Below are 14,513 nucleotides of genomic sequence, written 5' to 3' on the forward strand. Positions count from 1 at the left end.
TAGATCAGCCCAGAAGTTGTTTCAGGGTTCAATCTGTGAGTTAGCTGTGTCCTGACTTTGATCAGCCCTGAGATTGTTTCAGGTTTTGATCTGTGAGTTAGCCGTGCCCTGACTTAGGTCAGCCCAGAGGTTGTTTCAGGTTTTGATCTGTGAGTTAGTCATGTCCTGACTTAGATCAGCCCAGAGCTTGTTTCGAGGTGTGGGCACCTTTGGAATTGACTTCGTACATTAGTAACAAAGATCATAAAAATAAAGAATTCAATTTATTCTATGAAAAACCAATGATACACTCAAAATGTTATAGTAGTCATACATTTAGATATTAATATTAATGATCCCAAAAAAATACCTATTCCTCCAATACAAATCTGCCAAATCTTCTATACTGAATAGTAAAATGGAGTATTCTGGCTATTAAGCCCTGGATTGACTCAAAGGATTTGGACCCATACTTTGGCATGCACATATTATTCTTTTCTCAAATGAAATGAAATGAGATGTAAGCAAATGTCCTTGATCTCAGTTTTTTTAGCAGAGACTGGAAAAAATGTTTTGAACCAAGAATCAAAAGGAAAAACCAAATTTCTCAAGACTTTCTCAAGACGTTCAAGATAATGATAGAGGTTTTGCACCATCACGTGACGGCAGCCATGTTAGATGGCAGGAACAATACAGTCGTTTTTACATAAGAGCAAAGGGATTTTATTGTTCTGCCATCTAACCACAGGCAGTCCAGGCTGTATTATCGGAATAGGCACATAATGGTGCAGAACTTCTATTGAATAAGCCTTTTCATAGTTTAAGAATCGACTCCACTGCACATGCGATTTTATCCCGAATTTCTCACCTTCTTTTGTCTAAACCTTCTTTTGTTCTTAATTAAACAAAAGAAGGTGAGAAATTCAGGATAAAATCGCATGCGCAGTGGAATCGATTCTTAAACTATGAAAAGGCTTATTAACATAGATATGAAAACTACTTGTAATTCCATATACTTTGCGATTTACATATGATTAAATATTCTATAAATAATTGATGTCTTTTTCAAAACAAGCTGATAACCAAACTTAATGATTAAAATCATAGCCTAAAATCTATAACCATTATGTAATATCTGATGGAATATATAAATTTTGACCAATATCTCTTCCTATGTATTCCAAGTATGTCTGTCTGTCTTTACGTAGTTTGCAATTTCCTCCAAAAGGTTTGTCCACTTCTTAAAAACTGCTGTGTTTTTTTCTCAAAATATCATAAGATTAGTACTTTGGAATATAATTTTTCAACAATAACACAATAAGTTTTCTAAATTTTGCGAAATTCTTGGGAAATATCAAATGCTTGTTAATGGAACTTCTCAGTTTTTGGATTCGTTCTTTGAAGATTTGCCTCATTTGGTGGCCGAATAATTGTAAATAACCAGTATCCCTGAGGTAAAGTTAAGGCAAAAAGGCAAATAAAACTATATATTGAAAATAACTTTCATTATTAATAAGATTGTAAGAAAAAATTTCGAGGTCAAATATGAGTTTATCTTGATGTGAAGTGCGAACTAAAAAGGATACGAGTGCTGCAACATGTAATGCCACTAAGACTATTACACCATAAACCACCAAAGCTGCATATTCATTAGTAGGTTCCATTCCAAATATAATCCTCATTTCTAAAGTAATCTGGCCTCACACGTTGGTTAAAAAGTGACAAGAACCTCTTTGTTTATGATGTAAACATTCTCTGGAACAACTACAATCAAGAAGCATGAAAATTATTAAATTAGCGCACTTAGAATTATATTTCAAAGCTCGAATATAATTTTTCTAGCTTTGACTTACCTTGCCAATCTAGTTTTTTATCTTACTGTAAATATATACATTATATAATAACGAAAATAACAGAATAAACAGCAGTTTTGTCAAATATTGTCTTCAAAGCGTAGGAAGAAAAAACACTTCCAACAAGGCGTTCGTCGTCTGTGACATTCCAATATGATGTCATAGATTATTATTTCTAAAAACATTTCTTATTTGCTGTAAATAAGACCTCTTATCTAAACTTTCATTTGATTGGTCAACTAATTATTTAGTGTGCGTGACAATTTGATATCCGTGATGTCATAGATTTGTATTTCTAACATGAATTATTATTTGTCTAGAATCTAAAATACCATCTAAGCATGAATTTGATTGGTCAACTTTTCAGGCGTTCCTGACGCGTGACAAGCACAATGATGTCATAGTTATTATTTCTAATACGCCATATCATTCGATAGTACGAAAATTCGAATTTAACTCTTTTCTGATTGGTCCAATGAGTTTTAACTTATTGGCGTTTTTGATTGGTTTAAATGGATATCCGGTTTTGGAGAATTTAACGAAGGCTGTGATTGGTTGAAAGGGTTTGTAACCGTTCGCAACACCGCGCGCGCATATCCACCACCGTCGCACATTTTGCAAAATTTCAAGAGCAAAGGGGAGAAAATAGGGTCAAACTTGGGCTAATTCTCTCGATTTTAATCAAATTTTCTCCCCAAACACTATATTATGGAGTGCTCACACGTGGAGCAGTCGGTCAAAATAGGCCCACAGCTTATACATAAGATAAGAACAGAAAAAGCATCCCATTGGACTTGTTCAGGTGAATATGAGGACAGCAATGAAAACCAAAACCTTGTTTTCAATGTATGGACTCTAGTGAAGGGGGAGGTACTCATCTTTGAGGTTTTTATTCATTCTTTTAGTCTGCCGGTCTACAAAGAGTTCTTGGATCTGTCTCAAATGTGGTGCCGTCAATTGTGGAAGGTAAGAATAAATACTACATTAGTGTGAAATAACGTCATTGAAATATGTGGGATCAAAGTCAACTCTACGTTTATTGAGCTTCAGTATTTGGTGTAATGTAATGTTTTTCTTTTAGATATGTCAATGCTCATGCCAAGGTGCACCACGAGAAAAACTCCCATCACTGCTTATGTCTTGATCAAAGTTTGGCTGCATTTTGGTACGTTTTCCTACGGTATTTGTACTCTGTGATCTCTGGACTACCCACAAGTAGAATTCAAATTTTGAAGTGTTATGACTTAACATTTATTATCTACATAGCAATGCTACAAATTGATATTCCCTGTCTTGTTTTCAGCTATTCCTGTGATGAATTTGTGATTAATGATAACAAGAGCGGAGATATTCAACGAATAAGAGACATGATAGTGGAGCAACAACAAAATAGGTGAGGGGTCTTGCACGAGACTCTCAAAAACCGGCCCTCGAAAATATATCGACCCATGTCTAATACCTTATGATTAGCCACGTAGATCGCCTTATTTGCTATTGATATAAGATTTAAGGTAGAATTAGTGGTTATAGTCAGTGTATTTGTGGGTTTTATCCGTCTTGTTTCGTGTTGTGTTGTGTTTTGGGGGATGGTCGGCCATGTTGCATTACTAAACCATCATGCGTTGGGCTCCTAGATCGTGTGACGTCAAAAAATTATGACGTCAGACTTTCTTAACCACGTTAAGGCATGGAAAGGAAATCAAAAAGATACCAAATGTTGGGAAAATTTTATATTCTAAAATCTAAAACTCTACTGAGAGAAAAAGCTTTTGATAGTATGGGCTTCCTGTGGAATTGAGAACACAGGGAGCCCAAGTGCTACATTTTGGTATCCAACAAAACATCTGCTTTGAGAGTAATTTTAAGATTTTTGTTAAAGAATTCTATAAAGACCTCATGTCCAGCAATTAAACATCAGTGTATTTTTCTGTGTATGTTTGGGAAGCACAACTCACATAACAGTGAGAGTGGTCGCCTCCCATCAATATAACCCTGGTTCCATTCTTGGACTCGGTGTCACATGTGAGTCAGATATGTGCTCATTGGTTCTCTCCTGTGCTTCAGAGCTTTCTGTCTGGGTCCTCCACTTTTTCTTTTTCCACAAAAATTAAATTTTAAGTTAGTTCTAAATTCCAATAGAAAGAATAATTGTGTTTCTATTTAGTTCTTGAAAACATATTTTAATGGTTCTTCTTAAAGTCCTAGAAAACGCAAGATAGAAGATGAATGTAAACACCACACAAAGTCTAAGAGGAGCTCCAAAGATGATGTAAGTTACTTGTATTTTCACTTGAATTTGGTTTTTAACTCCTGGAAAAGAAAAGAAAATTGCAAATGTTCTTGTAAATTAACAAAGAAATAATGGGAAATAATGTTATGCTTCACGATGAACCTTTTGATATGCCAAACCCAACTGAAAAATGTTATCTGAACTTAATTTTATGTTGTTTTTTCTTCTATGTTTGTGACTATATAGCAAGAAAATGTTGGCAGAGTAAAGGAGCTACCAGGACTTCGAAATCTTGGCAATACCTGCTTCATGAATGCAATATTGCAGTCGTTGAGGTTTGTAAGCTGGTAATAAGTCATTAAAGAACTTTATATTTAAGAGTGCAAGTATGAGATTTAGTTGCAATAAAACAGCTTTTTCCCATGCTCCATTCAAAAATACAGCATACAGAAGGTGAAGAAAGCTATTGTCAAACACGAGTTTTCTCAACCAAATATGTCATTTTCTATCACCAAGTTTTCGGGCTTATAATCTATCATCAGAATTACAGATGTAAATTATAAACAGCAAAGTTTGTTCTTTGATTGTTTTTGTTTCTTTTGTTTCTCTTTTAGTAACATTCAGCCCTTCAGCTGCTACTTCAAGGAGCTCCCAGCTTTTGAACTTAGAGCAGAAAACTCTCTTAACAAGATGCCGTACTTCACAAGGAGTAGAAAACCAGATGAAGGGTAAGAAAGGGATTAATATTGGGGATAAGTCTACAGGAAGTTTACTGGTGGCTTGTGTAGGGGGAAAGCTAGAGAACCCAAAGAAAAAGCCTTGAATCAAGGGAGAGGAATAAGGAACTTTACTCCAAGTGATGCCAAACCCAGAAATCCATCCCAAGATCCCAGAGATGAGAGGCAAGGAATCGCCAGGGCACGGGTTCCGATCCTGTTCAAGACTCAGAATTTTTTCTGAGTATTTTGATTTGTAGCTGCATAAGTTGCTTCACATCTGTGAGGATCAGCTCAATTTAGTACATGAGAGGCAAATGCACCATTCTTAAATTAATTTATATACAGTCAATAACTGACCTTTCTTAAAATGTTAGAATCAAAAACAGTGAAAAATTATGATAAATTTCTTTCTAAATCAAATGGGTCATTGAAAATACAAAACAATTTGACCAAAGATTGGAAACCGCTAACTCACAGTAGAGTTGGAAATTTAGCATCTTTGTGTTTTGTGAGGAAGCGATGCTAGAGAAAAAGCCTCAAATCAAGGGAGCATTTATTTTTTACCAGTTAAATTTAATATGTATCTATATTTATTTTTGTATATTAATTGCTGATGATTTATCAACAGGTGCTTAGTAGAAGAGCTCCGCAAGGTACTCTGTGCGCTATGGCAGGGTGGCGGAGTTAGTCATTCTCCTGAATCGTTATTTCATGTTGTATGGAAAGTGGTACCAAGGTTTAGGTAAAATTATAATGAAACAAAACAATAACTTTTAATATGTTTATAGCTGATCATCAAAGCCATTGATCAGCTGTTATTTATAGCCCTGGGCCCACTTGTGCGAAGGGTGGATAGCACTGTCTGACAGATAAAGAAAAGTAGATGTTGTTGCCCAATCAATTTATCCACTGGATAAGATTTATATGTCAGATACCATTATCCACCCTTTGTACAACCCTGTGCCATATACCACCATACTTAGTAACATGTGTATTTGTATTTTAGGGGCTATCAACAACAAGACGCCCATGAGTTCATGCATTACTTATTAGATAGAGTGCACACTGAGCTGCTACTATCGCAGAAGGCATGCTTTGGCAAAGAAACCATAGTAACTGGAATATTTGGAGGCATCTTACAAAGTGAAGTAAGATTTTATTTTGTTTCTGCTTCTCTTCTTCGACAAAAAACTCAGAAAGTTGCCTTCTTTAGTGCTGGAAAGTGCATGGTAGACATTCTGGAGGACAGAAACTGTTTTTACATAGCAAGATTTTATTCCCTAAAGGAGATCATTTGTATTCTTTTTCTCAACGACATGGCTGCCTTGCACTCTCAGTTAACTGCAATAAAGTATTATTAAGTGTTTTTTCTGTATGACAAGAGATTTTTTTTTTTCCAACTAGGAGAAAATGTTAATTAATTTGACCATGAACATGGTTGCCTTGAAACCCTTTAATGATATATTTCAATTGTATTTTATCATTACCTGTATATATCCAGTGTTTATTATAAAAAGATTTTAAACATAGAGGGCATCGTATTCTGTAATGTTTTTTACTTTCCGATTAGAGGACTTTACACATTGAAGCCTTGAGGACAACTGCAAAGCCAAAACAATGATGTGACCATTTTTAAAAAATGTCTTTGACATTGTTGTCTGGCTAGAATATCAGTTGCTTCTTTTTGCATCTTAGAGAGAACAGCAACAGCAAGGGCAACAGTGCATGCCTGAAAAACAATTTGAAAATATGCTTGCATCATCATCCTAGCATCACCTTCCTGGTCTTACCATCCTCTTGTTTAATGTCTCTATTACTTGATGTTGAAGATGTTATGGTTCCTTCACGAGAACTAACATTTTGGTGTAAATCCTTGATAAGTTTTGTTTTTCATTTCTTGTAGGTAACTTGTCTCACTTGTATGACAGAGTCAAAGACACATGACCCATTTTTAGGTAAGTTACATTCATATTACCATAATAATTATAACTCTTGTATTTAAATTTGGAGCAAATCCATGTGTCCATCAGTCTGTCAGTCTTTCTGTCCTTCCTTCCATCCATCCATCCATCAGTCCATCCATCCATCTTTTTGTCAATTTTTGTCAATTTTGGTCTTTGATAAAATACGACAATACAAAAATAAACTGCTTACTGGAAATAGTTTTACAATGGTCACAAGTTGCGACCAACACCCATCGTATTCATCAGGGCCAAATGTACAAAGGAAGAATAGCGCTATCCTGCAGAAAAATCTTATCCAGTGGATAAGTTTATTGGATAACAGCATTGTCTTATCCACTGGATAAGGATTTATCCATTTGATAGCACTATTCGCCCTTCGTACAGGCAACTGATTGTTTGGCATTGATGCAGGTTAAATCAAATTTATATTTTCATCTCTTGCAGATCTTTCTCTTGAAATCCCACCTGAATATCAAAACAGAAAAGGAAAGTCTAGAGAAAATCCCTGCCAGTTACAAGGTGAATTAAATTATATCTTGCATTTTTTACACACCCATAATACTTTGCAGCTTGGGGAGAGGGGAGGGGGGAGTAACCAGAGGTAAAAACTGCATTCATTTTGCTTAAAACTAAACAGAAAACGTTAAAAATACCTTGTTTGATATCCAAATATGAAATGAAACGGAAAGAGATAGAATGTTAAAAAAGTTTAAAGTAGATTTTAAATATTTCTTTGTAAGTTAAAACATTTTCTGTAACGCCAAACCTCTTGTTGCTCTGAACATGAGAAATTAACTCAGAATGAACTGATAATCAATATTGTTCAGATAAAACTTAGCAGGTATAGTGTTTATTCAAATTTAAAGAATGTTTCATTTTGGGACAGTGTTTTGAATGGTTACCTCCCCCCCCCCCCCCCCAACCCCCACCCAAAGACACTAATAATGACTATTATTTCAAGAGCATAAACACAAAATAGTGTACATATGCTAACAAACCTGTAAAGGGCAGATCCAGGGAAGGGGTCCAGTGGGTCCATACCCCTCCATCTGCAACTTGTTGCTTATGTGTTATGTGTATGTGTTACGACTGGTAAAGTGTATGTATGACGTCAAAAATGACATCACTTATTGAGTGTAGGTTTTGGACCCCCCCCCCCCCCCCCACCCCCCATTCCTCAAAATCCTGCATCCACACTTACCTCTGGTCCTAAAAAACATTATAGGGCAAGTGAAAGTAAACTATACCATGAAACCAATGATGCCGTTGTTGATGATGATGCGGGCAGTGATTATATTGATGATTTGAAGTAAACTTACATGCACTTCTAATAAGGTCTTATTGTGTTCCAGAGTGTATGACCCATTTTGCAGCTCTAGAAAACTTAACAGAATCTGAATTCTACATGTGTCCTAATTGTAATAAGAAACAGGAATCAACAAAGAAGTTCTGGATAAAAAGACTACCTAATGTAAGTTGACCTTGAAAAGGCTTATGATGCTATGTTTACCTATGTTGACATAGAAATTAAATTAATGCAAAACTGAGGTGTCAAAGCCTGCAAAAATGACCAGCGAAAGATCAAAACCTGTCAACCATTGCAATTAAAGAAATGAAAATCATTAAACTATTGTGGTACTGATATCAATCTCTTATTAGCAACTTTTTTCCTTTTAGTCTGGTGGCCTGGAAATCTGTGGGGGGATAGGTTTCTTTGTCGACACCCTGTGAAGTTTACCCAATCATTTTGCGTCAACTAACTAGTTTTATCACAATCAATTCATGTCGGATTGTGTTTGACTTCCCTTCATATTTTTGTGCCGTTTAGGTTCTTTCCCTTCAACTCAAAAGATTTCGATTTCAGTCATTCCTACGAACCAAGCTTGAAACATATGTACAGTTTCCAATGCGAGGGTTAGATATGTCACCGTATGTACTCCAGGTCAGTGTAGTTTAACACATCTTACTACTAAGTAGATCATTTTATTATACTGTCAAGAATGGCACAGCAGTAGGCCAAAGCATCATCAGTGCGTTATCAACTTGCGCACTGCGCTCTTTCTGTTTTGATGGTGTTTTTAAAAGAGTGTGTGTTCAATTTGATGACACATGGGAGTAGGGTTGGGCAGAGTTTAAACTCCATCGGTTTCTAAAAATAGCCCCACCGGGAATTTACATGGTGTGCGCATTATTAAGACTTGAAGCAAGTTTAAGGTCAAATCTATGTATAGTACATTTGGACTCTCGACAGAAAAGTAGTTGACTCTGTTAATAATGATGATGCTGTATTTAAAAAAACATTTGTGCTACCAGGACAAAGAGTCTAAGAAGCCTGTCCTATATGACTTAGCAGCCGTTGTGGTGCACCATGGCAGTGGGTGAGTCAGTACTTATTTATTTATCACTTCTCTTTAGTTTCCCACGTCCCTCCCCCCCCGCAAATATCAAGGTACATTAATAAATATCATCTGTTGTAAGATTTGTGTAATAATGTAATAACTTGAATATTATAAATAAATAATAATAATGATAATAATAATAATGAATATCAATACATTATTTCCATTTTGATTCTTAAAAATATATTTACAATAATAGAAGTCAGTTCAAAAATATCTATGTACATTGATAAATATTAAATTATCATTATTATTATCATTATCATTATCATTACCATTATTATTATCATTATCATTATCAATAACATTATCATTATTATTATTATCATCATTATTATTATCATTATCAATATTATTATTATTATCATCATTATTATTATTATTATTATTATCATTATTATTATCATTATCATTATTATTATTATCATCATTATTATTATCATTATCATTATTATTATCATCATTATTATTATCATTATCATTATTATTATTATTATCATCATTATTATTATTATTATCATTATTATTATTATTATCATCATCATTATTATTATTATTATTATTATTATTAATTAGAAATTTTGCAGTTACTAAGTATTTCTCTTTGGTTTGTGTACAGGGTCAGTGCTGGTCACTATACAACCTTTGCTTGCCACGAAGGTAAAATTTATGTAAGCACATTTTGTTAAACTGTGAAAAAACGTACGGTGTGACCGTGACCGTGACGGTACCGGATCTCGGCCATGATTCTGATTAGATGAACATTAATCTCGCGAGTTGTGATTATAACGGATATCACAAATTCCGTACCGTGACCGTGACGTTACGGTGTCCGTTTCACAGTCATACGAAACCTGCTCTAGAATTAAAATTTTTATCAAGCGACGTAATTACTGTGACAAAGCTTTATTTGCCCCCTGGACACCTTATAATGCCTTGCGATCCAATATGGCCGCCGTATCATCGAAGTAGTCCATTAAACTAGCATTACAGCTAGCATAGTCCAGTGGGAGTTGGAAGGAGACGGGTGCTACATGGGCCTTGGCTATAAATGTAGGTTCCCTGGATTATCATGATCTTACCAATTCTTCATTTTTTAGGAGCCTGGTATAACTTTAACGACAGCAACGTCACACGAACAGACGAGGATCACGTGTCCAAGGCTAAAGGATATATCTTTTTCTATACTCGACGTCATCCCGACATGTCAATCATCGAAAAACTCCAAGTACAGAACACTATACTAAGATAGATATCTGATACTTTAGATATCTTTACCTTGGGCATAATGTTTTCCCATTTCAGTATTCAGACCACGCGTCATCCCCTTTAGTATATTTTTTGTTTAACGGTTGCGTATAAGAAGATACATGAATATGGATGTAAGTCAAACAAATATTAAGAGAATGGCACGTGGTCTGAGATGGGAAAACATTACACTAAAGATAAAGAGGCGTTAAGCACGGAATTGCATAACTTTTCAGGCTTCTGGGACCCTGACTTCTTCGCTTGTGGAATCGGTTTCCTGTAGTTTTCCGGGTTCCTTCAGTTAAGGGATAAAGTCAACACGATTTTCATCTTATGGGACAAGATTTACGAGAGAGGGGAGAGGTTGTTTGTAGCCGCCGCCTCTGGAAGTGAGATCCAAGATTTTGTCCTCAAATATCTCCAAAATTAAAAATAAATTCGCCGAAATGAATTCATTCAACTTTAAATGTTGGAATCATCGGGAGAGAGGGGTATTAGGGAGAGAAGACAAGTGAAGGAAGGATGGGATGGGATAGGACGGAATGAGATGGGATGGAAGAGAGGAGAAGTGAAGAGAAAGGAATTCGAAAAACTAAAGGCTTCCATCTCATTCCTTCCTTTATCTTCCCCCATTCTAATTTTTCTCCAAATCCCAAAGTTTAAAGATCTTTGTTACCAATCTATAATAGGCTTAGTAAGTTCAATCAACTACACCCTAAATACCCAGCGCCTCAAAGTCGTCTGTGTCGCAGAAACCTGAAAAGAGTATAGGGATATCTTATGTACAGAGTTTTTGACGGCATAGGACCGTTTATTTTAAGTCTTTGATATTATTTTTATTACCAAAACACCACAAAAACCACACCGTTCTGGCAGGGCCTGACTATTGTTCGTTATTGAAGTATGCGTATGTTGAAAATTTGAATTGAGATTATGGGTAGTGGGACAATGCAAAATCACTAAGTTTTGTCGAGCTCGCGACAGTCTTGACAATTACATTATTCATGTCTTTCCTCTCTTTTCTCAATGAATAACACTAACGGAATCTTACCGTTTGTCGTACGACAAAGTAGGTTTTGGTGGATGTCAATCAAAGTGTTTCCATGACATCGTCGGGTAACCCAAAGTTTTAAAGGGCACGTGGCTATGAGATATCTATTGTTGTGACGCCATATTGTACGATTCCTGGCGTGTGTTATTGAGAATGAGTGAGTTTATGCGTTATAGTAAGCAGCTCGTCTATAACAACTAACAATTACACGGCTCAGAAAATTAGAAATGAGTTTAGGCTGGTATCCTTTGAACAACGAAAACTACTAAAAACTGAAATGGCTTACGATACTGGCTTACAGTACATACACGGTACGACATGTAGTAACGTTAAAATGGCTTCCCATAAGAATGTCTATAGTATGAGTGAGAAACGTACGGTACTGACTTACATCGTGTATACGGTACGACATGCCGTGACATTGAAATGGCTTCCCATAAGAATGGTTATCGTATGAGCGTAAAACGTACGGTACTGACTTACATCATGTATACGGTACGACATGCCGTGACATTGAAATGGCTTCCCATAAGAATGGTTATCGTATGAGCGTAAAACGTACGGTACTGACTTACATCATGCATACGGTACAACATGCCGTAGCACTGAAATGGCTTACCATAACCATAACGCATTTTTTTCTCACTCATACAAAATGTGCTCCATTACCATAGTTCAGTTACTAGATTTTTTCTCAGACGAACCAGAGTGATAAAAGCTAGACTTGTTGCCAAACCTCTTTCGTTAGGACTGAGTTGTAGCTTTGAGAAGGGTGAAAAGAAGAGATATTGGCATTCATGTCGTGTCATGATATCAAGTTCGTTACCAGGCTCCGCTCAATTTAATATGGCATCAAAGTGGCCTAGGTAAGAGATAACAAAAAATCCATTGAATTTTCCTTTCTTTATATAATAACCTTTCTCATTCACGAGAAATAATGTTGTAGTCAACCTTTATTGTATAAATAATTTTGTACAGAATTGATTAAAAGATAACATTCCCGCTTAAGGGGGGAAACGTCCATCCAAAATTCAAGCTTCCTTTCTATATAATATAAAAAGAAAACTGTCATAACTCGACGACACTTTCTGAAAACATTTTGGCGGGAACCTAAGCACCAATTTTCTCGCGCCCGCCCGTTTGTCTGTAAGTCTCGAACGACTATACGCCTCTGATTTCGTTAATCCTGTTTTCGTTTTCCACAGTAATTAGAGGGGGGGGGGGGGGGACAAACAAAAAACAAATAAACAAACTTGAAGAAATATTAAATTTGAGGTGGCTCCCTAGAGTTTTCGGTAGTTCCAATAGTAGTCAATGCTAAAGCATTCGTTACAACAATTTCAAATAATGCGAAATCTTGAAATAGCCGAATAAAAAAAATTCCACATTACCGCATTTCTAAATATTTCGACAACAGTTTAACCTTTACATGATAAAAAGAGTATCGAATTTTGAAGACATTTTACCGTCTAGTTTGGGAGTTATTTCAGAAAAAAGATAAGGGGTGAGAACGATATTTTCGTGACGTCATCAAGATAAAAATTCTTCAAGCTCTGGTTCTGAGCATGCTCGTGCGAGCTCGTGCACAACCTTGCGCACGCGTGTACAAAAGCTAAATTATTTCTTAGCAATCTCGTACCCAGAGCCTGCGTTTCTTCTGGCCTGCGGCGTAGAACGAGTGCTCTGGCATAATCTATTTTTTGAGACCAGGATTTCTTGGACTTCCGGTATAAGGGCGCATACGTTAAAAGACTTGCCAAAAAAAAATTTTCCTCATTTTTAATTCTTATTTTGATCGAAAGTAAATACAGAACTCTGTTTGAAAGCAGGTTTGAAAGTATGATTTTCATTGATTATGTTTCACTTCCGGAAAACTGCGCATGCGCCAAAAATGGATTATGCCAGAGCCCTCGTTCTTCGTCGCAGGCCAAAAGAAACGCAGGCTCTGGGTACGAGATTAATTTCTTAGGAACAGATTTCAAATGCTTCTCAAAGCAAGAAATTCTGTCGAAAACTGTTCATAATTGAGTTTACGAAGTTCTTTCGACGAAAGGTAAAATTGTTCCTTTACGCCGGGCTGGACTTGAAAACTAATGAGAGGAAAACATAAATAATTAAACTCTCCTTAGACTTGCCAGCCATTGATTTGCTCTCGAGTCTGAATATAATCTTATTAACGGACACAGAAATTCGGTAAAAATAAGTTCAATTAATCGTTGTGTGAAAAATAATATTTTCACACAACGATTGAATGCAGTATTCTTACGAGTTGAACATAATTAGAGCAAGTGGTCAATATAAGTGTTTTTAATTTTTATTCAAGGATTTTATTTGTGTTTATTGTATAAGAATGTCGATTATTATATCTTTCGGACACTAGTAAATAAAACAGATTTTTATTTTTATATTTACACATATCAGTGGATAAAGATAAATTTGAATTTTATTTTTCTAACTTTGCTTTGAAGACCTGTCTATTATAATTTATTTAGTTAATTACTCCTCTGCGATCCTTATTTTCTTAGCCAAAATACTTTATTGTTGGAGGTTTTTCGGGGAAAAGCCTTTATTACTCGAATGTATAAAAATTAATAGTAAAAACTTATAGGAAAGTTTCGTGAAAAAATAAAACTTGAAATACTTGCTATTTTTTAAAAAGTATTCAAGAATTAGTAAGTTTTTTGAAGTTTTAGTTTTATTTTTCATTTTAACGAGATAGAATATTGGGAAATTGTCAATTTTGACAAATATTCCTTTGCGCGCCTTTCAGAAACTTTGTATTCTTGAGCAGCAAAAAAAATTGCCATTCCTTTGCAACATTTTTGCAACAATTTATGTAATTTCATGAAGCGAGACTTCCATTATTGTGTGACACTTTTATATATGATTCTTCGAAAGATTCAGTGTCAATTGGAAGCGCTAAAGCGAAATTCAAAACGAAACTGAGCTAAAAAATTGAGAAGTGTGAAGCACAAAATCCTGGTATTTCTCATAAGTTCTGAAATTGAAAAATAAATTGCTGAATTTTACTTTAATTTCGTAAATAATTTATCAGCGATTAACAATAGTC

General features: G+C 35.4%; 1 protein-coding gene and 1 long non-coding RNA gene across 2 annotated transcripts; one reads left to right on the plus strand and one right to left on the minus strand.

Moving 5' to 3' along the window:
• Positions 1-244: 244 nt before the first annotated feature.
• Positions 245-1,930, minus strand: LOC116296803 (uncharacterized). The gene is made up of 3 exons (XR_004197163.2): positions 1,833-1,930; positions 1,566-1,743; positions 245-1,428 (listed from the first exon to the last, which is right to left on the minus strand). It is a non-coding gene; the product is annotated as an uncharacterized LOC116296803 (long non-coding RNA).
• A 481-nt stretch (positions 1,931-2,411) lies between these two features.
• LOC116296786 (ubiquitin carboxyl-terminal hydrolase 3) lies at positions 2,412-12,517 on the plus strand. The gene is made up of 16 exons (XM_089038156.1): positions 2,412-2,634; positions 2,738-2,798; positions 2,914-2,997; positions 3,136-3,225; positions 4,032-4,101; positions 4,309-4,397; positions 4,677-4,790; positions 5,410-5,523; positions 5,788-5,929; positions 6,685-6,736; positions 7,190-7,264; positions 8,098-8,216; positions 8,574-8,687; positions 9,059-9,123; positions 9,764-9,804; positions 10,245-12,517. The coding sequence occupies exons 1-16, from the start codon at positions 2,541-2,543 to the stop codon at positions 10,394-10,396; spliced, it is 1,476 nt and encodes a 491-aa protein (XP_088894282.1). The 5' UTR covers positions 2,412-2,540; the 3' UTR covers positions 10,397-12,517.
• Positions 12,518-14,513: the final 1,996 nt, after the last annotated feature.

Source organism: Actinia tenebrosa, unplaced genomic scaffold (genome assembly GCF_029948245.1).
Source record: "Actinia tenebrosa isolate PJP-AT-01 unplaced genomic scaffold, QUT_ActTen_1.0 PGA_scaffold5__44_contigs__length_20552954, whole genome shotgun sequence".
Taxonomy (NCBI): Eukaryota; Metazoa; Cnidaria; class Anthozoa; order Actiniaria; family Actiniidae; genus Actinia; species Actinia tenebrosa.